Genomic DNA, 22,841 nt, shown 5'->3' with positions numbered 1-22,841 from the left:
TGGAACACAGCACTTCTCACGCAGGCCTGAGTCTGGAGCCCAGGCCCTTACCCACCTGTTCCACTGCCGCCAAGGAAAGCAACCCTGGGGCTGATAATTCTACTTCCCCCAAGGAGCTGGCACCCGGATCCCTGTCTGGGTCTTTGCCGACTCATCTTTCGGTGGTGGCGAGAGAGATGTTAGCGTTTTCCCTTTAGGTGGGCGAAAATATCTATTTACCCTGCAAGGGAGCAGTCTCCGCAGGCAAATCCCTAACTAGCTAAATGGCTGTCTTGCCTCCGTGGCAGAGAAGACACCCACTGTGACAAATGAGCCACTCTGCAGGGAAATGTTTAAGTAGCACGTGTACCCACAGCACACCAACACAGATCGCCATCGACAGGGGGCTGGGGACGCGGGGGCCGGGTTAGGGGGTCTGCCCCATGGCCAGGCATGGCTCCCGTCCTAGCGCGACAGGCAGGACTTCTGGGGGTGAGGGGGTGGTGGGAGGGCGCACCGGACACTAGACCCCCAAGGTGGGTGTGGGGAAGGCATTGGTTGCCCCAGGCCCAGGTGGGTCAACAGGGAACTCTCACGGGACCCTCTCAGTCATGCAGGGGGTCCTTGAGGGGCGAACGCTAGAATGGGCCATGGTCTCAGGCAGGGGCGTTCATCCTGGGCACGCAGAGCTGTTCCAACAAGGGTCTTCACAGAATGGGGGTGCACAGAGCTGGCGTGAGCCCACAGCCACAGCATGGATGGGGGAGTGAGAGACAGCCCCCCACTCAACTTTTGCTCCCACCAATGCTGACCACAGTGGGTCTGGTGGGGCTCTGAACCCGGCTGGCTGGACACCGAGGGGTGGGCTCTTCTAGCTTGGAGATGATCTCGGGCAGGGGCTGCCGATTCCATTCACCCTGCAAAGAAAGGACCACGCAGTAAACTGAGGCTGGAGGGGTGAGACAGGGCACTGCCTTCCCGGCCACTTTCCCCCATGACCTCTTGGGTTCTTGCCCTCAAATTCACCTTGTCCCAAACTGAACTCACCCTCCTCCCCTCCGGTTGCTACTTGGGGGTCCTGACCTGGAGTCCCCCGGCCCCCCCTCGACTCCCTGTCTGTCCCTCACTTCAATCCCCACCCAGGTGAAGCAATCAGAGCCCCTGGGTGCAGGTTGAGTGCGTAGCCCCTCCTCCCCAACAAGGCTGCACTAAATGCCACTTTTACAACCACATCAGATGTCCACACCGAGTCTTTCTCGCCAGCCAGCGTTAGCCCTGCCCTTGGTGCTGGGACTGTTTGATCCAGCGATTAATCCGCTCCCAAATGCCTGCAGGAAATCTGCCTCCCAGACCTGCAGGCTTACAGATCCTTCCCCACCCTGCTCAGCACCAGCCCAGCCTCCACCAGCAGCTTGCTCGTGCTCGCTCAATCCGGAATAAATGAGATGCCTTTGAATCCCCGAGGGTCCCAGATAAAGAGACCCACCGGCCCACAGCTTCAGACTGTTTGGCTTCTCCCCTGCCCCTCCCCCTGCCCTTTATTTTTAGGCTCTGGCCGAGTTGCTGGTGCCCACCCCCCACCCCTGCTCACACCGCCCACCGAGATTAGTCCTGGGGTGTGATGCCGCCCCGCCTGGAGGTGCTATCAGTCCTTCCCTCTGCAGGCCATCTGTCTGTCTGTCTGGGGGCCTGTCTGCCACCCCCTGATTTCTCCAGGTGTTCAGAGTGAGCGCTTCCTTGCCGGCCTCACGCTGGGGTCCTCGGCGGGGCCCCGGGAGTAGAGGGGCAGCCCCCGGGGCTTGCGTACCTGGAAGCGGACAGCCGAGGACTTGTTGCAGTGCATGGAGATGGGAGCAAAGCCATACAGGGCCCTGAGCACGTCCCGGCTGAAGGAGTTCCAGGGAACCGAAGCAAACTGCTTGGGGACAGAGGCCTGAGGGCAGGTGCACACTTCCTCCTCATTGAACCTGGTGGGGAAGGAGACACAGCCCAGGCTGGGGTGGGGCCGGTGGGGTGGGGGGGGTGGGAGGGGTGGTGACACCTCCCCCCAGCCCCACTGCCGCCAGGACGCCGTCTGGGCTCTGCCTGCCCGCCTGCGATGGCCCAGAGGCTCCCTCTCTCGAGTCGCCTTGGACGGGCTGGGAACGGCTGCTCTGGGGCTGGGCCGAGGGGGCTTGTCGGGCCAAGTGCAGGCTCAGCAGGAAAAGGGCATGGGGGTCCCTGTGCCACGCCCGGGGACACTCCCATGGCCCGGCACCTGTTCACCAGGTGGAAGTACTTCTGCAGGAAGCCGGGGTCCACGGCGCTCTTGCAGAGCTCCAGCTGCGTCTGGGGGTAGTAGTGCACGTAGTTGACGCACATCTCCTCCAGGATCCCGAAGCCCCCCTGCGGGAGGGGAAGGTGCCCGTCAGGACCCGCGCTTCGCGCGCGCACGCTGCGCTCATTCACCGAGGGTTCTCAGTGAGCAGAGTGCTGCCTCCCTGGAATTCCGTCTCCCTCGGCAGGAAAGACAGACCACGCACGAACCAACAAGTCAGCCAGCAGCAACACGTGTGAGGAGGAGAACTACTACAGGGCGAGCAGAGAGGGGGACGAGTGTGCCCATTTTGTGGATACAGAAACTGAGTCCCAGGAAAGGTAAGGGGCAAGGCCTGTGTGGACACAGCCTCCCCACCTTGGCCGAGGAGGGGTCCCCTGGGGACCCAGTGAGAGCCCGGGGACTGGGACGGTAGCTGTGAAGGCCCCTGTCTCTCGGGTGTGAGGGTTGTCACACTGTGGGAAGCTCAGTCTGTCTGTTGAGAGCCGCCCTGCCGTCCCCCTCCTCGGTCCCACCAGTGACACAGGGGCCCCTGCGAGGAGGCAGCGGGGCAGCTGGGGCCGTGGCCTGAAGAACCTGGCGTCTGAGACACCGGGGTGCTCATGGGGCCTGGATATCCCGGGACGGGCCACCGGTCCCCCTCGAGGAGGCAGGTGGGGCAGGGAGCAGGGCCCTTGCAGAAGTAGCGCTGGGCGGGGGTGGGCCTGGGGGTCCCCTTCACTCTTCTGGCAAGTTGCCCCCTCCTGCCCTCGGCCTCAGTGGGTTCACTTCCAGAATGGGGAGACGCTGCCCTCCGGCGAGCGTCAGAGCTCAGAGCTCTTGGCGCCTGGACCAGCCCTGCTGCCTGCTAGCTGAGGGCCCTTGGTGGCTCCACCTCACTGTGTCCTGGTGGCACCTGCCTCACGGGGTCCCAGCAAGGCTTTGAGGGTCCCTGAGCTCGGACAGGGTGAGCTGCCATGCGGAGGAAGCACTCCACTCCAGCAGCTGTTATGTGGACTGAGCCGCTCTCCAGATAGAAGAAGGGGGTGCGGGGTTTAGGCCAGGGCTGCGCGCCTGCAGAGCACTCCTGCTCCCTGAGTTTGCACCCATGGGCACAGAGTAGTGGTCCCCCCAGATCCAGAGGGAGGGAGGAACCGCATGGCAAGAGCCTTGCAGGCACACGGCCCTGCATTAAATCCCCGCTCCGCCTGTTATCGGCTGTGTGATCTCCGGCAAGTGTCTTCCCTCTCTGAGCCTCTTCCGTCACCTGTGAAAATACAGAGACTCCTACCTTGAAGCCTGGGGTGAAACAACTCAAATGTTCATCACCGGAGAATGGATCCACGGCTGTGGTCCATCCAGACACTGGCATGTCGCTTGGCCGTGAAAAGACGAGAAATACTCGTAACAACTGGGGTGAACCCTGACGACGTGATGCTGAGAGCAAGACGCCCGTCACGAGAGGGCACAGATTCTAGGACTCCCTGTATCTGAAGGTCCAGGATGGGCAAACCCACAGAGACAGAGGGCGGGACAGTGCTTGCCAGGGGCTGGGGGGGGGGGGGCGGCGAAGGGGGGACAGTTTCTTTGGAAGGATGGCCAGTTCTAAACTTGACTATGCGGATGGTTGCACGCACCTGCGCACAGACTAAAAAGTCACTGTACTGCACACTTGAAATGGGTGAGTTGTTTGGTACGTGGATTGTATCTCGATAAAGCCATTGGAAAAACCACTGAATGAGCGCCAAAAGTGGGGTGCCGTGTGGTCGACTGGGGTCCCGGGGGCTGTAGCCCCAGGTCTGTTCCACTGGGCACGTCATGGTTCCCAGGATAACTGGGGGCCTCGGTGATGAACGAGACGATTAGCAAGCCTCTGTTGGCCGGCGGTCAGTTTGCCAGGCCAGCCCGGGCTGGTGCTGCCGACCACACGTCATTACTAACAGCACAGCCTTTCACTCTGCAGGGTGCGCCGGCCACCTGCCTGCACAGCGAGCCTCGAGGACAGTGTCTCCCAGATGGACCCTCCTCCTGGGCTACCACAGTGCAGCCCAAATGCACCATGTCACATCCCTGCCAAGCAGAGTCAGCCACACAACCTACACGGTCTGCTCTTTGCCAGAAGCCCCAAAGGGAATGGTGTCAAGACGGATTTTCTGCAGCCTGCTTACTTTTGCCATCCACAGTCTGCAGGCTTGGTACCGGAGGTCTGAGGATGTTCTGGGTCCTCGGGGCCTTCCTGCAGCCTCCCCTTTGCCCGGGCACTCACTCACCTCCCCCAGCCCGCACCTGACCACCCTCCCTCCTGGCCCGGGCCCCTGTGGCACTGTGCTGCTTGTCGCCTGCCCCTGGTGTGGCCTGCACCACTGGTTGATGGAGCTCCATGAAGACAGGGATCGACCAGGCGCCCCCTCGCCCCCGCGTCCGCATACAGGTGCGGATACGTTTACTACAGAGTCACGTGGGGAGCTCCTTCAACCACAGATGCCACGTGTCACCACCCACATTCTGACTCCAGGTCTGGAGTGGAGCCTGTGAGTTTGTGTTTCTACCAAGTTCCCTGGGGGGAGCTGTGGCTGCTCATCCGGGGACCACACCCTGAGAACCGCCGGTTTACTGGATGAGTGAGGGAGGCCACCCCCTGCCCTCCGACAACCGACGCTCGAGGTGATGACTTAAGACTTGTCCTCATGAAAGCATAGAAAGCCCCGAATGGGACCCCCCCACACACTACCCCAGACCTCACACATCCCACGGATAGGCAGCAGGGAAAAGTCAGGGTGACTTACCACGGTGGCCAGCTTCCTGTCTCCGGTGTTGTAGGTACAGGAAGTGATGAGCACATCCCCCTGGGGATCCAAGCCAATAGACGCTCATCAGCACCTGCGCACCTGGGGTAACAGGTGCACTGGGCCTGTCCCACGTTTGACCAAGCTACTGCATATGCCACCGCACGTGGTCATCCGCCCATTACTGAGGAACCCCGTGGTGGCCTCTGGGCCCCCACAGGTGCGGGTCAAAATCTGGGTGTCCCCGGGGACTGACTACCGTTGGCTTCTGTGGCTCCTGATCAGGTACACAGGTCACAGTAGTGCAGACTTTCGGCCATGTCACAGCCCATGGGTGAACTTGGGCCACCCCCTACCTGACCCGGGGGTCCCCTTCTGCATGATCGGGGCCCCGCCAGCGACCCCCATGCCCTTGTCTCTCCCTGAAGCTCTCAGAATTTGTGGCCGGCTGATCCGGCAGGAGGACGCAGGTCACCCTGGGTGCTGTCAGCTCAGGTCTCCTCTGAGGCCTCTCTATGACGTCCTGGTGAGTCTCACTGCAGGATGGCCCCAGACCCTGCCCTGCGTGGACGTGGTTCTAGAAGACCTTCCCGCGGCCTCTGCCATCCCCCATCCGCTTCTGTCTCTCCTCTAGGGGGGCACTCCCAGCCCTCCCGGCCTCCCCATTCTTGACTGGCACTCACCGGGTGCACAGACACGATCTTCTTCAACATGCGGATCTCCTGGGTGGGCAGAGGGGAGACTTCAGATGGCTGCAGACCCAGCCCCCAGCCCCCTGTCCTCCCCGGCTCTCTGGGGCTGTGCTCCCAGCCCCTCGGGGGGAAGCCAGGACTGGCTAAGTGTGGCCTCCGGCCAGGAAGGGATGAGAACAAGAAGGGGGTTACCCAGGACAGACTTACCATCGGACTGCCTGGGTCCCCTAAATTCTGCATTCAGCCGCATGCCAGAATCTACCATCAGAGTCCCTCCCCAGGATCGAATCTCCCAAAGAGAAGGGCTGGCCGCTGTGTGCTCTTGGATGTCGGGGCCTGGCCCAGGAGAGGGAACCCACTATAGGGGTGTTCCTATGGCCACGGGAGAGAGAAGGTGCCACAGGCCCCCAGCCAGGCCCTGAGCAGGCCCCTACCTGGAAGTGAGGGCTGTAGTGATCATCCCGGTTCACAACCTCCCTCTCTCGGCCGTCCCGGGCCAGCACGGTGACCACCTTTCTCCCGGTCAGGTGTGTGTGGAGCTGAGAGGCGAAGATGTGGATCCCTGAGGGAGGCAGGGCCTGCAGGGCAGGGGACGGCAGGGTCAGGGCCTGGCACGCGGGGGACCCGGGCTCTGGCTGCCGGCCCCGACCACAGGCCGTGGGACACAACGCCTAGTTTGCTTCCCCAGAAAGTCTGCATCGCCCGGCCTCATCTTTCTCCCTGGACGGCTAAGGCCCCCTTCTGGAAACGCAGCAGGGCATGAGTCGCCCGCAGAGCGATGTCATTGTCACCGCCCGGGTCTTCCGAAGCAGCAGAGGCTCGGGTGGGGGGTGGACAGTCTGCTTCCTTCTCTCTGAAGCCCCTGAAGGCTGCTCAGTCCACTATCCATTTACTCAACAGACTTTAAGGGGAGCCCCCCCCGGCAGGGGCCCATCAACGCGAGCACGGTGTGACCTCCTTGCTCTGCAGGCGCAGGTCTGGGGTGAGGCTGTTCCGTCCAGCGGCCGCCATGCGCCCACGCAAGCAGGCCCTCAGCCACCCTGCCGCACGACCTCGGGCAGCCCCCGGGGGGCCCTCCCCTGTCTCACAGCCGTGGCACTGACCACGTCCCATCGAGACGCCTTGCTTCACCTTCCAGGGAGAGGCCACTTTCCTGAACTTCAGGTGAATTTGGTTGAGACGGAACATTTCCTAAGGGGATTACACACTTGAAGCGTGTTCTTCACCACCTGTCACCTCCCTGACCGCACAGCACCGTGCCCTGCTAGGCGCTGTCCACAGTGTTGGCAGCTCAGGGAGCTCCCGGGGCCGTGGCTCTGTCACCAAGCGACCCCGGACAGCGGCGCTTCCTGCACGTGGGCTGATTTCTCTGTATGCCTTCCCCCTCGTGCCCTCCACCCACTACTGTCCTGCCCTCGGCATTAGGGAAACTTCGGGCCCCCTCACAATGATTTGAGGACTGGGGAACTGTACGGCCACACCTGTGACCGTTGGGCGTGGGGCCTGGGAGCCTCTGCTGACTCACGGGGCCCTGGGTTTCGCTACCCTGGAGGCTGGCCGCTCGCCCAGAGACGCGGGGGTCTGATGAGTGCACAGCGATGTGCCGTCCTGCGGCCTGGGGTCCCAAACACTATGCTTTTTCTTGGCTTGTCCATTTCGACAAGGATATCTCGACCACGCCAGCCTTTCGATTGCCAAATTTACGCCCCTTGGTGATCTGCTAAAGGAGAGGCAAGGCCAGACTCCGTGGAGCCCCTTCAACGAGTAGTCCACATAATGCAATTTTCAAGAAGAACGTACTGTTGGAAGGGGAAGAAGACTAAGGTGGGTTCTTTCTCTTTCCTCGCGGTAAAGTATTTGGAGACTTGCAAGAGAAGGCGGGTCTGTGTGCCCAGGCTGCCTAGAGGCATTCTCCAGGGCAGGGCTCATAGCATCCTGGGGCCCCTTTCCCTGGTGCGTCCTGAGTAGGCCACCCCCCAGCTCCAGGCCCACGCCACAGAGCCTTTCACGTGGCAGGAGGCGTCACCGATGGGAACTCTGGGGACATGGGAGGGAGCACCAGATGCTGGTCTCAGACCAAAGGAGCTCCTCTCCTGCATGGCTAATAGCTCTGTTTCTCTTTGGCTTGAGGACAGGTGGGAAGCCTGCAAGCTCGGGGGGCCCACGGGGAGCACAAGTCCACGTGGAGAAGCAACTCACTGGAGAGGCACATCCACTCCACACCTCATCACTGCAGCCTGGAGGGCGTTTTGTGAGATTTATTCAAACTGAAGCTCATGTCCTCTGTGCATGGCAATTTCTGGAATCTACCTGATAAAACGTGTCCCTGGCGTACAAGGAGTTCCCTGAAGCCTCTTGTGGTGGGTGAAAAGTTGGCGGAGGTCTGCACGCTGGCGACCAGGGGGAGGTGAACACAGGCGGGGCTGGGCGAGGCAGGGGAGCTCCGAGGGCGCAGAATCCGGGGAGTCTCTGCTGCTCCTTGGGAGCGTTTGCTCCAGGGTCTGCACCCCACCTATGTTCCCACGGTCCTGAGAACGGTGCCCCTGGCCTCGGCAGCGCAGCCCTGGTGAGGTCCACCGTGAAACCATGCTGGGCACAGGCATGTAGCCACCAAAAGGCAAGTTACAGGACAAAGGTTTCCTATTCAGCTTGTTCTCTCTCAGACACCACATATAAGGGCATGTAGCAATTTATCGTCTGGCTGTTTGAGGGGGAGGGGAGCGGGTGCTGCAGCTGAGGGGGGCTCTAACTGGCCCTGCAGTGCCTGCACTGTGAGTGGGGGATGCACATCTATTTTACTCACAGAATGAAAGCAGAGTTTCAAATGCAGCTCGAGGAAGCCCTGGCTGGCACGTGGTGTAGACCAGGTGGGAGCCAGGCTGTCCCTGGGGAGGGAGGCCCACAGAAAGGCTCCTTTGCACACACAGGGGAGGGAGGGCCGTGATGAAGCTGCAGGGTGGGGGATCCAAAGCCACGAAGCCGCCCTTCCTTGCTCGCCACCCGTAGGACCTCCTCCCGGGAGCCGGGGCGAGGGAGCGGCAGGTGCCAGGCCATGCCCCGCTTACCAGCTGGGTGCACTTGTCCGTGCAGTAGCCGGTAAGGACGAAGGCCGTCTCCTGCGGGGGAATGGCCATCACAGGCGTGTACACCAGCCCCAGCTCCATGATCCCCGCGTCGAAGCGCCGGAGCGTGGCCGTGTAGTGCAGGCGGATGCCTGAGGAGTCGCGCCGGCCTGGGAGGAAGAGGGGCGGAGGTGAGCGGATAGCGGCCCCACGGGTCGCCCCAGTGCTCGGGCTCCAGCAGACCCCCAGCCCCCCTCAGCCACGCCGGCCCCCCACACCTGCTCCCACCTGCGGCCCACACCAGAACCCAGCCGCCTTCGCTCCCACACCTGTTTATGCCAGGCACGCCCACATGGAAAGAGCCATTGTTTCTATGAAAACTAAGCGGATGCTTTGGAAAGTCTCGATAAAGGCGGGTAACTAAAACCGAGCGACGGCAGGCAGTGGGCCTGAGCTGCCTGCAGGTTATCTGGGATATCTGGGAGGCCGGCAGTTCCTCAGTTGGGCTTTGCAAAGGCTCCATGTTCCTCCCACGTGCAAAGGAATCTGAAGGGGAATCCACCTGCAGGACGACCTGTGGGGGCGTCTGTGCAAACAGGAGGGCAGGGAACGGCGGCTGCCCCGTCTCATAGAGGAGTCTCAGCGCCCTGGCCAAGGTGGGCCAGCGCGTGTGTCTGTGTGCTGAAGATGCACCTAAGGTGCATCCTTCTTGCTGCCTCCCACTTTACTCCTCTGATTACCGCCTGCAAGATCAAGGCGCACCCCGGGCACGCATCTGAGGACATCACGGGGCATTGAGCAGGAGCCTGGAGTGCTGGAGCAGGGCCGGTGTCTGCTGTTCCACCCCCTGGCTCGTGCACGGGCCCAGACTCCGCTTGGTCAACAGCAGTGTGCTGTGCCCTCTCAGACAAGTCACTGTCCCTCTCTGGGCCTCTCTGGTTCAAAGTTAAGAGCCTCTTCCAAAGGAGAACACCGTGCTTCTGCCCATCACTGTCCAGCCACACCTGCTGGCTCTTCTGGCGGTTTGCTAATTGGAGAGTCCATAAGCTCCCTGGGCAGGCCTCCTGGTGGTCACACGAAGCTGATGGCCAGAGGTCACGGACGCTGGCAGCCAGAGGCACGGCCACATAACCATGTGGCCTCCAGTAGCCCCCTGCTCTACCCCTGCCTGGAATCGGTCAGCCGAGTCCCTGAGTACTTCAGTGCAGAGCCCTGGCCTGGCCCCACAGGCCCAACCACTCAGAATGTACAGGGGAGCTGGGATATGGGCAGGGGAGGCCATGCAACTGAAGAATCATCCTCCCCAATTTACAGATGTGGAAACTGAGTCTCACAGCCTGAGCTGAAGACTGCCCAAGATCACAGGTCTGGAAAGTGACAGAGCTGCGATCTGAGCCCAGGGCGTTGCCAGGGATCTGGCGGTCTCCCTGCTCATTCGCCCTAAGGTGGAGCCAAGAACGCCCCTCTTGCCTCCGCCTCCCCCTTCCCTACTCCAGCCCCCCCGCACCCCCCCCCCCCCTGCCCTGCAACATCCAAACTCAGCCTCTGTGTCTCTGGGCTGGTTACATCAGAGGATAATAATAAAAAGGCGATGCAATTGGTTAAAATTCAGATGAGGATTAAATAATGAAATAATTGTGGCATTTTGATATTTATAGCCAAGCAGCCCATCTCCAGATTTGTGAAGTGACAGAGCGTCCTTATATTTGGCAAAGGATCCATAAATATAACCAGATAATCAGGAAGAGACAGACCTCCCTGACGGTTAAGGAGTTTTCAAAAATCCATTTGCTTTCAGGTTTTAAATGAGCAATAAATCCCACATCATGCTAAAGCCCCAGCTGACTTATGCCCTTCTCTGTGCACATTGTAGGTAATTCCAGTGGTGGCAGAAAATATTAGTTATGCCTCCGGGAGAAAGATCGCTGGCAGCCATTGGCGGGGCACAACCCGGGGCCCACATGCAGCTGGGAGCTGTGTGTGGGAGCTCTCCCAGCCTCAGGACAGCTGCGGGGGGCCAGGGGGCCCCCCGTCAGGGTCACGCAGCTCGAGAGGGACGGGCTGGGGCCCAGGCTGGAGCTCCCGTTCTCATCTCTCAGGCTATTTCTTCTCCTCGCTTCCACAAATGAAAGTAAGTGTCCTTTTAAAGAGAGAGAGGGAATGGGTTATGTGGCCGCATGTGGTGGAAGGTGCTGGTGTTGCAGACGAAACGTTTCAGTTCCTGACCCCGTTACAACTGGCATCACCATCCTAAAGATCGACTCTCGTTGTCCGCCTGCAGGTGCAGGGTGATCCAGCAGCTACTGCTGCACAGGGCAGACCTCACTAACGAATGACAGTGCTACCCCGCTGGGCCCTGGACAGCCTCAGATGCGTCTCCGACAGGGAGCCCCATGCAGCTGCGGAGAATCCACTGGAGGAGCCCACAAGCAAAGCCTGTTTGCCACCCCCGACCCGAAAACATGTGCATAGAAAATCCCAGACGCGTGCTTAGATGCAAGCGTGCCTTTGCTCTGCTGGAATGTGTTTTGAGAAGCCAGGGAGGAGCACCCAGCCGGAAATGCTCCCAGTTGAGCCAGGGCTCTTCCCTCGACCTGAAAATAATCCCGGGGGCAGTGCCTCCCAGGGCTCAGGCCGTCAGAAGGTGGGTTCTGGGCCCTGGATGGCCTGCACCTGCCGTCCTTCCAGGTGCCCTGTTGTGACCCAGCCTGTTGTGGGGACGGCAGATACATCGTGCCTGGGTGCCGGCGGCCACCCTGTTGGGGAGGGGCAGCTGGGGACGAGAGGTAGCTACTGGTCTGAGCAGCCTCGGAGAAGTGGGACTTCCAGGGAAATAGGGCACAGCGCTCCAGCCCGGGACCTCTCTTCACTGACCTTGAACCTGTTGACCCCACTACAGAGCAAGGAGGGGGTGTGGGGAGGAGGTGGGCCACTTAGACTCCGACCAAACTGGTATCTAAGTGATTCCTTATGGCTTTGGAGTCCGACCAACCTTGCGGGTTCAAGTGCAGTGCAGCCACCAGAGAACTGTGACCGGGGTCCCCGCCGGCCTAGACCCAGACCTCCTGGCCCCACCTACTCACTTCATGGCCCCGGTGGGAGTCCCTTCAGCCTGGGCCTTAATTTCCTCATCTGCAGATGGGCATGCAAGAAGCCTCTGCCTCCCTTTTCCAGAGGGTGGTACCTGGCAATGGGTGCTTGTGAGGAAGATGGGGGTGCTGCACCCCCACCGTGTGGGGTGCAACGATGAGCCGGCCGGACGGGGCCCTGCCCCAGGGAGCCCACTACAGTCTCCAGAGAGGAACAGAAGGAAAGGCGTAAGAGGGGCGCCTGCCTCCATGGGTCGTAAGGAGGCTGCACTGCAGGGAGAGGGGGTCCAGTGCTGGGCAGACACCCCAGTCACCTCCCAGAATGGGCATGTCCGAGCCCGAGGACTCCGAAGGGAGGACAGAGGCGGGGGTAGAAACACATGCTTAGAACTCCCTACCTTGGATCTTCAGCGGGTTGTGGTAGTGAACTTCTAGACGGAGATATCTGGAAGACCCGGGGCCCCCAAAGGCAAGGCCTGCTTCCTCCGGGTAGTAAAAGGCCTGCGGGGGATGGGTGGGGGGTGAGGAATCAGACACAGGCAAACTGGTGTCTCACAAGGGGTTCCTCCCAGACGGGGCTTGGGGCAAACCCACCCAGCTGTTGGGGCCTGAGTTGTGGTGGCGGGTGTTGGCGGGGCAGCGGGATTAGAATGGTGCTCTCCCGCTGATGGGCAGCTCACTACCAGCCCACCCGGATATCCTATTCAACTCGAGGTCAGGGAGTAGGGGGAGCTGGTGTCCCGGGGGTGAGCCTACCCCCCAGGCCCTGCGCATGGCCCTGCCTCGCCCTCCTCTGCATCGGTGGAAGCCCTGTGGATGCAGCCCGCGGAGGTCACAGCACCTGCCACCCACCCGCCAGGACCACCCGGTGCACCCTGTGCACAAACGCCCAAGTCCAGTGGGGAAGCAAGATCAATACTCACCAAGTACCTACGCTCAAATTTTGCATTTTTATAGAACAGCCACAAAGGCTGGAAAAAGCCTCGTGGCCCAAGAGGGCTGGAAGAGAGACCGAGCTGGGGGTGGCGTTATGTGGGCGGGGCCCTCTCCGGTGGCCTCACGAGCGCCCTCTGGAGCCCCCTGCTCGGAGGCCCTCAGAGGTGGGGGGACACAGGGTGGAGGAGTTGGGGCCCCCACGGCTCCGGGGAGGCGCAGGGCCCGCACCTTGGCACCCAGCGCCCAGGCGGCTAGCACGTGGCGGCAGTAATTGAGATGGTCAGGCTTCATCTTGGAGTCGCAGGGCCCGCTGAACTGAGGGAAGCTCTCGAACTGGGCGGTGCACTGGAAGACCTCCATGTGGTGGACCAGGGCTTCGTTGCCCTTGGTGACAATGGGCTCGTACTGGGGGAGCGGGAGGGCACTGAGCCTGGGGCCACGGACACCTGCCTGCCCGCCAGCAGCGCCCCCCCCCCCGTGGGCCTCTACTTGCCCATCTGTAAAATGGGAGGGTTAAGGGAAGCAATTTCCAGGGGCGCTTCTGGGGCCCAGGGCTTTGAAGGGGGAGCCACCAACCCGAAACCAGGCAGAATCTGCCAGAAGCCCACAAAGAGCTCCAGAGTGAAGGGCATAAGGATCGCCGCAAGTCATTTCCCGATAAGGTGGGGACAGGAAGGTGTCCTCATGTAAGCGTGGCCGTGGCCAGGCAAGGACACAGAGGCTGCCCTGAGGCCAAGCCTGAGCCAGTAGACCAGGCTGGCCACCCCTGTGTGACTTTGGGCACTCGCACAATGTCTCTGGGCTGCACTTTCTGTGTTGAGCATGCACCACTGTGGAGATGGAGGGGGTCCCTGCCTCCCTGTCCCCCAGGGCCAGGAAGAGAGCTGTTGCCCTCACATCGTATCTCTGGGTGGGTGTTTAGAGCAATTGAGCTGCCTTTTCATGAAGGGGGATGTGACCTGACAGATAGACAGAGGCCCTTCTAGTCCCAGGGGAAGACGCAGAAATCAAAACATCAGTGTCCTTTGGTCCAGTCTGGGCAGTTGGGGGCACAGGTGCCCTGGGAGGCTGGGGGCTGAGCAGGTGACAGGGTGCCTGGGGTTCAGGCAATGGGGGGACCCCTGGTGCAAGGGGTTCATGAACCATGAATGGCTTTCCAGGACAAGGATGTCTCCCCAGCGGCCTCTGAGGCCCCAGGAGGAAGCAGAGATGGGCCCTGGGACCCTCCTCCCCCCCAGGTACCATGACAATGTGGTGCCGGGAGAAGCCATCTGGAAGCTCGGTGATGTAGCACCAGTATGTGGTCTTCTGGCTGGGGATCAGGATGTCCGGGGTGTGGATCTCCATGGAGTGCATGTCCGAGGGCAAGGCCGGGACGGAGATGTTGGGCTTTAGCAGCTGCACCCTCTGCAGCCCAGTCTGCAGCGCCGACGTGTTGATGGCCTCCAGCGACCTGAAAGGCTCCTCCAAGATCCCATACACCAGGTGGACGGTGCCATCCTGCAGCCGAGACACGCAGACCCCCCCGCCCCACCAGAGCTGGGCTCCCGTAACCGGGCACTGCTAGGTCCCTGCCACCTCACCTGGCAGGTGACATGCCCGGCTCCTGTCTCTGTGAAGGAGGGCGTCTTTGAGGATGCAGCTGAGATTCCATCCCTGGCTAATCACCCCCCAGCCCACAGCTTGCACCAGGCATTAAATACATGTTTTCTTTGCAAATATGATCTATCCACATTCGCTAAGCAACCATTCTGCCAGCCACTGCTGAGCCGCCTGAGAGCCAGACCGGCTGGCCCCCCTCAGATATCTGTCCCCTCCACCACCCCCAGGGCCACCGGGGATCAGGTGTGGGTCATTTCCTCAGGTCCAGTGAACAGCCTGGCATGAGAAGTCAATGACCCCGTGAAGGGAAAAACACCAAACTGGGGCTTCTCAACAGTCGCAATGAGCTTGGAGAGTTGTGCTGTCCCACTGAGGCCGGACAGTGCAGACATAGAAAGTTCTAGTCGGCACCGTGCTAGAGGTCACAGACAGACCCAAGGAGGCGAGAGTCTGGGCTTGGCTTTCCCCCACCATGCTGCCAGGAATGTCCGCCTGTGTCTACACGTAGGATGTGGGCCTACATGGATGTGTTTTCTGGGCACCAGTGGATGCGTGCGTATGTTTGTATTCGTGGTGGGCAGCCCCTTTGCTCTCTGAGTTTACATAAACCTGGGGCCCCTGTGACAGCTCTCACCTAAGGACATATCAGAGCCTCAGGCTGTGGGCTCCCCCACACCCCGAGGCTCTGAGCTGAGCGCACGTACGCCGTGGCTGCACCCCGTGCAAAGTCCTTGGAGAGGGTCCTCTGCCTCTCCTTCCTTGCCTCGTCCATGGGGACTGTGGCTCAGGAGTGTAAGGACTCCAGGGGCTGCCGTTGGTCCCCGAGCCAGTCCTTCCCCTGTCTGGCCTCAATCTCCTTGTCTGGCACACAAACAGCCCATCACTGCCAGACCGGAAAGATTACACACGGTGACCAAGGTCAAAGTGCGCTGGAAAATTAAAAGAATTTTGTCTTCAAGGCCAAGCTGGGTGGTTTTTCCCTAATGGGTGTGTTGGAGCAGCTCGAGAAGCCTATGGGGTTTTTAGGATCCACGGTGGCTCTGAACTCCTAGACGGAGCTGCTAGGGCCTTGCAGGTCACCCTGCCTCTCCTGCACTTTATAGACATGTCAACCAAGGAGGTCTGGAGGGGGGAAGGACCTGTCCCAAGCCTCGCAGCCCATTGGCAACCGGACAGTTAGTGAAACCGGGTCTCCTGGGCTCTTTCCAGAATTCCACCTGAAGATGAGGGACCAGAAGGAAAGAAAGTTGGGAGCAAAGATCATTGTGGTCCCAGTTTGAGAGGCTTCGGGGCAGGACCCGAATCTAGAAATATCTCGGCTACGAGTCAGTCAGGAGTACTTCTTGAAGGGACCAGAGGCTGATGGCAGAGCTGGTCGGTCCCTTGTCCTCACCCAGCACCTCTGAGGTCCCTCCCTGGCTTTCTCTCTGTGCACAACGGGGCCCAGGGGCGCTGCCCTAGGTCGTTGGGGTACTCCACGATCTCCTGAGCACATGGGGCCACCACCCACCTCAATGAGGTAATCCTTGGGGTCACAGGTGCCGAAGGGCCTCTTGAAGAGCAGACACAGGCCTTCTGGTGTCCTCTGCGCCTGCAGCAGCTGGTAATCCTGCTGGGAATCCAGGTGGATCTGTCCCCACTGGTCACTCCAGGCATCCTGCAGAGACAAATTCTGACCCTGAACACCAGGGCCAAGCAGTAGGGCCGGAGCTCAAGGTTGGTTGCTCCCAGTGTGGCTGTGGGTCCGGGGAGTGCTCCTGGGTTCGCGGGGGGGGGTCACTCCCACTTTCTGGGTCTGGCTGGAGATGGCAGAATCAAGCTCTAATCCCACTCGCTTCCTCTGCTCCTTGAAGCAGGGCTCTCAAATGCCAACGAGGATTCACCAGGGCTGGGTAAGGACAGACATCTCTCCACACATCTCTGAGACCCCAGGTGAAAGGCAGAGCTGGGATGGGGACTTGGGCCCTGGACACCCCAGCGTACCAGGACAGTGTGCCCCGAGAAGCCATCCAGAGCACGTTCCCAGACCTCTGGGCAACCAGAAGGTGCCATGATGGGGAATGGGTACCTTGGACAAATACCGCTCCCCTTGGTCTGCAGAGGGAGGGGTCGTGACAGCACCTGGAGCCATAGAAAGGGGACACATGGAGACTGGGCCAGATGGGGGAAGCAAGGGAGAAACCAGCTGGGGGGTTTAAGGTGGCTCTCTCTCCCCGGTGCCCACCCAGACCTCGAGCACCCCTGAGAGTGAGCTCCACCTTAAACACTTAAACAGAGCCCCAGGCCTCTTGCTCCCCTCACCTAGCCCTAGCTCTGCCTGGAGAGAGTAAACTGAGGCCCAGGGAGGAAGTGGGCCTGCTGCATTTTGCCGGGACGTTAGTAGGTGGTGGATCTGGCCAACCCTGGCCTGCCCCTACCACCCTCCCTCCCCTACTCCTGTGCACCTGGCTGTCAGGCCTAACAGTCCAGGGCCCTTCAGGCCAGTGTAGGGAAAGAAATCACCTGCAGAGGATGCTCAGAAGGAGGGAAGAACCACCCCCACCCCCACCCCCCAGGCCCCCGCCACAAGACTCTGTTCCCATTCAGGAGCACCACGAGCCCTTGGCCTTAGGATTCTTTTTAACCCCGTACCCAGGCCTAAAGCATGTTCTCTTCATTTCCTTGAGAAAGAAAGAAACCTGCAAAAGAGTTTGCAAAATTTCCCCTAGAGAAAAGCACCACCGCGAAGCTCCTGCTAAGGGACACTACCCATTTGCAGGACTAATTTTAAACAGAGGCAGAAAGTTAGTTTGATCTTCAGCTGGAAATCTAGAATATATTTGTTGAATATACGGCTCAAGGAGGAAAAACAAGTCTGACATTTGTTTGCACAGGAATTTGTTGTGCAAATTAATCTCGCAGCGTGGGGGAGGGCGAAGTCACCCTGGCTCTCTTGGCAGCCAGGAAAAGCTGCCCCAAGAGGAGCTAGCACTCCTGATTCAGGGGCCCAGGGACTCCTCTGGGAATGGCTGATGGCTCAGAGCTGGGGCTGTCCCAGGTCTTTCTGGGCTGGGATCCCGCTGAGCCACGGAGCATCCTTGTGCGGGGGAGATAGCGCAGCCAGATCTGGGCCCCCACCCGGCACCTCCACCCTGTCCTACCTGGGCGGCCCCAAGCATTTGGCTCCAGCTCGCTTGCTCAGCCTCCAGCCGCCCCTGCTGAGCTGTGGTGGGGGCTGGGTGGAGCACCGCTGGGCTCCAGCAATATCAGCCGCCGTCAACTCCCCTGAACTCACAACAACCCAAAAATGTGGAGGGGGATTACTGTCCCCATCCCTCGATAAGGAAACCAAGTCCTGGGGCCAGGAGCTGGCTGCACAAGTCAGGACTCCTAGCTCGGCTCCGACAGGTTCCCCCATTGAAGTGAAGTAAGAGGATCCCTCCTCACAGATGAACCAAGTGCCTCCTGACTTAAAAAAAAAAGTTTAACCCTCCTGTGTATGTTTTTGGGGAGAGAGGTGGGCTTCATCCCCATAGAGGTCCTGGCGACCAGGCCCATTTGGGGCAGAAGGCGGGAGGAATGGCTCACGGCGGCTGGCAGCCCCCGCCCACCTGCACCTCCCTTCACCTTGTAGAGCACCCCAAAGCCTCTCTATCTCTGGTTTGGAGGGAAACCTCTCCTTCCTCCACACTTTCCAGGAAGAAGAGGGGTACATTTGGAGGCAAGGAGTCAAGAGCACATCCTGTTTCAGGTCAGCTCCCAAACTTAGGGAGCAGCCAAAAGGCCTTCCAGATTGTTCCACACCTGGGCCGGTGGGGGGCGGGGTGTCTGCACCTGCTCACTTCACCCTCGTGTGCGAGCTAGGTCCGTAGATGCTGTGTCCTGGGCAGTGGGTGTGCGGGCCTGGTGCTGTGCTCAGCCACGTGCGACCCCTAGGCCCACGGGCGCGGGGTGTGCAGCAGGGTGCGCTGGGTGGTGTTGGCGCCGAGGGGAGACGTGGGGTCCGCCCTCACGAGGTGGGGGCAGTGTAGTACCTTCATTTATGTGATGTGTGTGTCCTTGGGGCGCAGCAGCGCTCCTTGGGTGCTCTGCGTTCTGTTTTGGAGTGTGCGGTCAGAGACCATGGTGGGCATCTATCTCCCATTTTGTCTTCAGGTGGGCAGCCCTGAGACGCCCAAGCTTGGGACACGGACTCTGCTATGATCAGAGGGAAGAGGAATGGAGAGGCGGGAGAATTTCCTTTGCTGGGTTAAGGGGAGTGAGTGTAGGATGAAGGTCGGGTGGGGGCTGGGTAGGGACAAGGTCAGGAGCACGGGGGCGGCGGGGAAAAACTTACCCCACAATAGGCGTTGTCCCCGTCGGTCCAGAGCACGACCAGGTCAGCGTTCTCCAGCTCCCCACGGTCCGACATCCCAAACAGGACCCCGGCCTTGAGCTCCTGCACCAGGAGCTGGAAGTAGACGGTCTCCTGTGTGTAGCTGATGTTCCAGGAGAGCTCCAGGGACCCCTCGGGGTCCAGGGATATTCGGTAGGGGAAGGGACTCTCAGGGGGTGCCGAGCTCTGCAGTGCGGCCACCAGGATGACCAGGAAGACAGCCACCGCCGTGCCATACATGGAGGCCGCCTCGCGCATGCTGGGACTGGGGACCTGCATGGCTCCGTGAGCTCGGCCGCCCCACTGGGACATTTATGTCCCGGCCCTCCAGGGGGTGGGCCCAGGCTGCACCGCTAATCACATTTGTCTGGTGGGGAATTCAATTGTCCCGGTGACCCTCCCAGCAGCCTGTGCCCTGGGGCAAACCCTTTGCCTCCCTTGCTCTCCTAATTGTCACTAATGACACATGGGCATCATCAGTGGGAATCGAAGCCGACTGGCTGATTCGCTTCCCTCGAATCGTCTCTAAAGAGCTGTCGGGAGTGGGGCCCCTCCTAGCAGCCAAAAGGCCTTCCAGATGCCTCCGGCCGGGGACCGGGCTGACCAGCAGGCAGGCCGTCTGGTCCTGTCCCGACGGGGTTGGCAGGATGGGCCCCAGGTGACAGATGATCCTGTGCGTGGACATCACCCCGTCCACGGACGTTCAGACTGAGGCTCCAAGGCCTTATTTCCGAGGTGACCAGGGAGTAAGGAGCCTTCGCGGCTGGGGGCCCGGCCCAGTGAGCCGTTTCTACGAGGCTGGAGGGTGGACCAATTTCAGGCTAAACATAAAAGACGGTCCCCACATAGTCCCTGTGTTTAGACATTCTCTCCATGGCCTGCTGTTCCCACTCTGGTCGCCTATTTCCTCACACGCTCCAGCTGGTGCCACGGCTGCTCCAGCAGGAGTGGGTGCGTTGCTAGGCGCTGGGGCCAGAGGGCACGGGGTGCGTGGCTGGGGGACAGGCTTTGCAGGAAAGGGTGCAAGTGACGGGCCTGCTTCCCTATCATCAAAGCTCCCAAACTTAGGACGTGCCTCAGCCTAGAGCGTACCCAGCCCGGATGTGAACCCTCCCAGGCCGGTGCCTATAGCACTGTTTCTCCAAAGGGCCTGCCACAGGGCCTTTGCACAGACCCATTGGTGCAGCACCCCAAGTCCCTCCCATCCTCCTCTGCAGGGTGGACTGAGCCTACTTGTGCAGCTACCTCCAGGAAGTTCTCCCTGATCGCCTCTGCTCTGACTTCTAGTCCCTCCCCCCAGGCACCTGACTCCCTGTCTCCCTCCCTCCGTTCCTTCTTCCTCCTCCTCCTCTTCCTCCCCTCTTTGGACAAACCCAGACCCCAACCATAGGAACACAGGGATGCCACCAGCTGGCGCCTGACTTTTAGTCCTCAGGTATCTGCAGAGGCCAGCCTGGAGCAGGCCGTGCTGGGCTCAGGTTTTGCTCTGAACCCTGTTCCTTAGGAAGGAATGACTGTCTATGTGAAGATGGAATTTAGGGAACATTCCAGCCCTCTCTGGGCCCTGGAGGTGGTGCTTCCTGCCTCACGGGGACCGGGCTGCCCTGCAAAGCCAAACCAGGCAGAAGGAAGACACACGGAGGCCATGGAACCCTCCCCTCTACTGCAGGTGCACCCACGGGTCTGGGTAGGTGAGAGATGGACACAGGAAGTCCTGGGGCCCATCACTGTCGAGAAATGGGCACCTAAATGGCTGCTGTCCATGCACAGGATCATCTGTCCTGTCCCCCACCCACGGGGGGACAAGCCCAGGTGGCAGAGCAGGGACCAGAGAGATAAGGGTTGGTTGAGTGAATGAGACCCGAGTGTGTGGGGGGGGGTCACAGATGTGCAAAGATGACGGGCCACCAGACCAGGCCCCGGTGGGGCTGGAGAGGTCACAGACGCCGAGCACGAGGGAGAAGTCGGAACCCAGGGAGGCCCCTGGGCCTGGGGCAACAGGCAAGCCTCCCGGAGGCCGGGGAGGGACGTAGCACCTAGGAGGACAGCATTCTGGTGGTCGGGGGCACCGGGGGGTGTCTGGCTACAGGACCAGTCCCAGAGGCCTTCAGGCAAAGCTGCCTTGCACAGAAGACAGGCGGGCCCACCCGAAGGCCGCCCCGAGAGGGGGCAGCCCACATTCTCCAAACTGCCCTATAAGCAGATGTCTGGCATTTGAGATCAAGACTCGCCCCGGACAGTCCCCACCGCGATCAGGGAGTGGCCACAGCGAAGGGGTGGGGCCGGCTCCTTGGGTGGCACGTGAGTCAGCACAGGGAAAGTGGGGGTGCCCCGGCTGTGGGCGAGCCTCCCAGCGGCCTTGGTACCACCAGCCAGGTGGCTCCAGTTGGAAGACAGGCAGAACGAGCAGCGGCTCCCTACTCTGGGGCAGTGAAAGCCCAAGGCCTTCATGGTGCTCCTCCCTGGGCGGCAGAGCTCTGGGTCCGAATCCTGCTGAGTCCCAGCCGGGCATCCTTGGGGAAGCCCTTCTCCACCCAGATCACCAGAGGACTCGGGCGCCACAATGATTTATCTTCTGGCTGTTCTCAGCCCGGCGGCCTGGGAGCGAAAGCCCAGATTGGGGTCGGGGGCCCCGGGATGCAGGACCTCGGGCAGCCGAGCACACCTCCGTTCCTCTCTGGATACGGGGAGATCAACAGATGCTCCAAGTTGCTCCTCCTAAAGGAGGGAAGGTCTGTGCAGCTCTTAGTAAACAGCAGAGTGCTATCTATGTACACACGTTTATTTTTAACAGGATTCCAAAGGCACTCTCTTTCTCTAGCTGGGAACTGGGCTGGGGCGCTGGCGTTCCTGTTGCAGTTGACAAAGCTGAGGCAGCGATCGCAGAAATCATAATTACCAAGGACTAGGAATCAGCAGGAGCTAGAAAGCAGGTCCACGCCCAGCCTGCCACCTGCTTCCTTCCGTGTCACCCCCCACCCCCCGCCCCCGCCAGCCTCGGGGCGGGAGCCATGACTGTCCTCAGACACCAGGACACCGGGCCTCAGAGAGGTTAACAACCGGGCCAGGCCAGGTACCAGGTCAAGGACCCCAAAGTGTCCTTCTAGCAAGGGACAAGGGTAGGGGGAGGATGCTGCACTGGGAGGAGGCCAAGGTCAGGGACATTCCACTGGAGTCAAGAGGAAGGGACACTCGGATGAGAAATGCAACCAGGGGGAAAAGCTGGAGTGGCTCTGGGCCCCGCAGGGGGAGGGAGGGACCCGGGCCAATCGCAGGGCCTCTGCCGCGATGTGCCGCTCCTTGCAGTAATGGATTTTTACAAACAGGCAATTCGAGCTGGGATAAGGAAGCAGCGCTCAGCTGTCCTCCCGCCCCAGCCCGCATCCGGTGACCCACCTGTCCGTCCCGGGTGCCCCATGGACACCTCAAGTGCTGAGCCGCACAGCCCCCTCCCGCATGCCCTCTGACCCCTGCTCCCAGGCCCACCTGGCTCAGCACTGGTGTTTAGGTACCAGTTGCCCTGCAGAGGCAGGGTGGGTTGCGGGTGGCACCCAGGGCGTCGCCGGCACCCTGTCAGGAAATAAACACCGCCCGCTGCCCAGGGCCTGCCTCCCCTCCAAGGCACTTCGATGGCTGACCTCATTTGGAACCAGTCTCAGCGTTTTAATAAGCCCTTTGCTTTTCTGCATCTCTCCGGCACTGTCATCCTCTGCGTGTAATCCCCCATTGCCTCTGCCACGTGAGGCTGGCTCCGGCTAGCTTCCCGATGCCCAGATTGCAGCAAGTGGGGGGAACTGAAGCCAGGGGTGGGGGGGTGGCCATAAGCCACATGGGCTAGGCCAGGCCAGGCCACTCCCCAGAGACCACAGGGCGGCTGCAGGCTGGGCCCCTTTGGCTTGGGAAGGAACAATCCAGCATTCTACCCGAGGGGAGAAGCAGACACGGGGCTGTGGAGGGCTGACTGGGGGCTGCCCGCAGATCAGGCCCACCTCCGGGTGACGCAGCCCTCACACCCCTCCCTGGTCCTGCGCAGCTGGGAGCTGCC

The 22,841-nt window shown here is 60.8% G+C and overlaps 1 protein-coding gene and 1 long non-coding RNA gene across 2 annotated transcripts; one reads left to right on the top strand and one right to left on the bottom strand.

Annotated features, from left to right (window-relative positions):
* Positions 1-505: 505 nt before the first annotated feature.
* On the bottom strand, positions 506-20,133 carry DBH (dopamine beta-hydroxylase). Its single transcript, XM_045881892.2, has 12 exons — positions 18,758-20,133; positions 15,953-16,099; positions 14,083-14,340; positions 13,069-13,245; positions 12,303-12,405; positions 8,819-8,985; positions 6,188-6,331; positions 5,745-5,783; positions 5,062-5,121; positions 2,237-2,364; positions 1,787-1,946; positions 506-896 (listed from the first exon to the last, which is right to left on the bottom strand). The coding sequence occupies exons 1-12, from the start codon at positions 19,106-19,108 to the stop codon at positions 765-767; spliced, it is 1,866 nt and encodes a 621-aa protein (XP_045737848.2). The 5' UTR covers positions 19,109-20,133; the 3' UTR covers positions 506-764.
* Positions 7,769-14,228, top strand: LOC135362683 (uncharacterized). The gene is made up of 3 exons (XR_010407640.1): positions 7,769-8,113; positions 10,689-10,946; positions 11,097-14,228. It is a non-coding gene; the product is annotated as an uncharacterized LOC135362683 (long non-coding RNA).
* Positions 20,134-22,841: the final 2,708 nt, after the last annotated feature.

Source organism: Mirounga angustirostris, unplaced genomic scaffold, assembly GCF_029215605.1.
Source record: "Mirounga angustirostris isolate CCGP_5_RB_7025 unplaced genomic scaffold, mMirAng1.0.hap1 SCAF_15, whole genome shotgun sequence".
Classification (NCBI taxonomy): domain Eukaryota; kingdom Metazoa; phylum Chordata; class Mammalia; order Carnivora; family Phocidae; genus Mirounga; species Mirounga angustirostris.
This window is presented reverse-complemented; position numbering and strand designations above follow the sequence as displayed.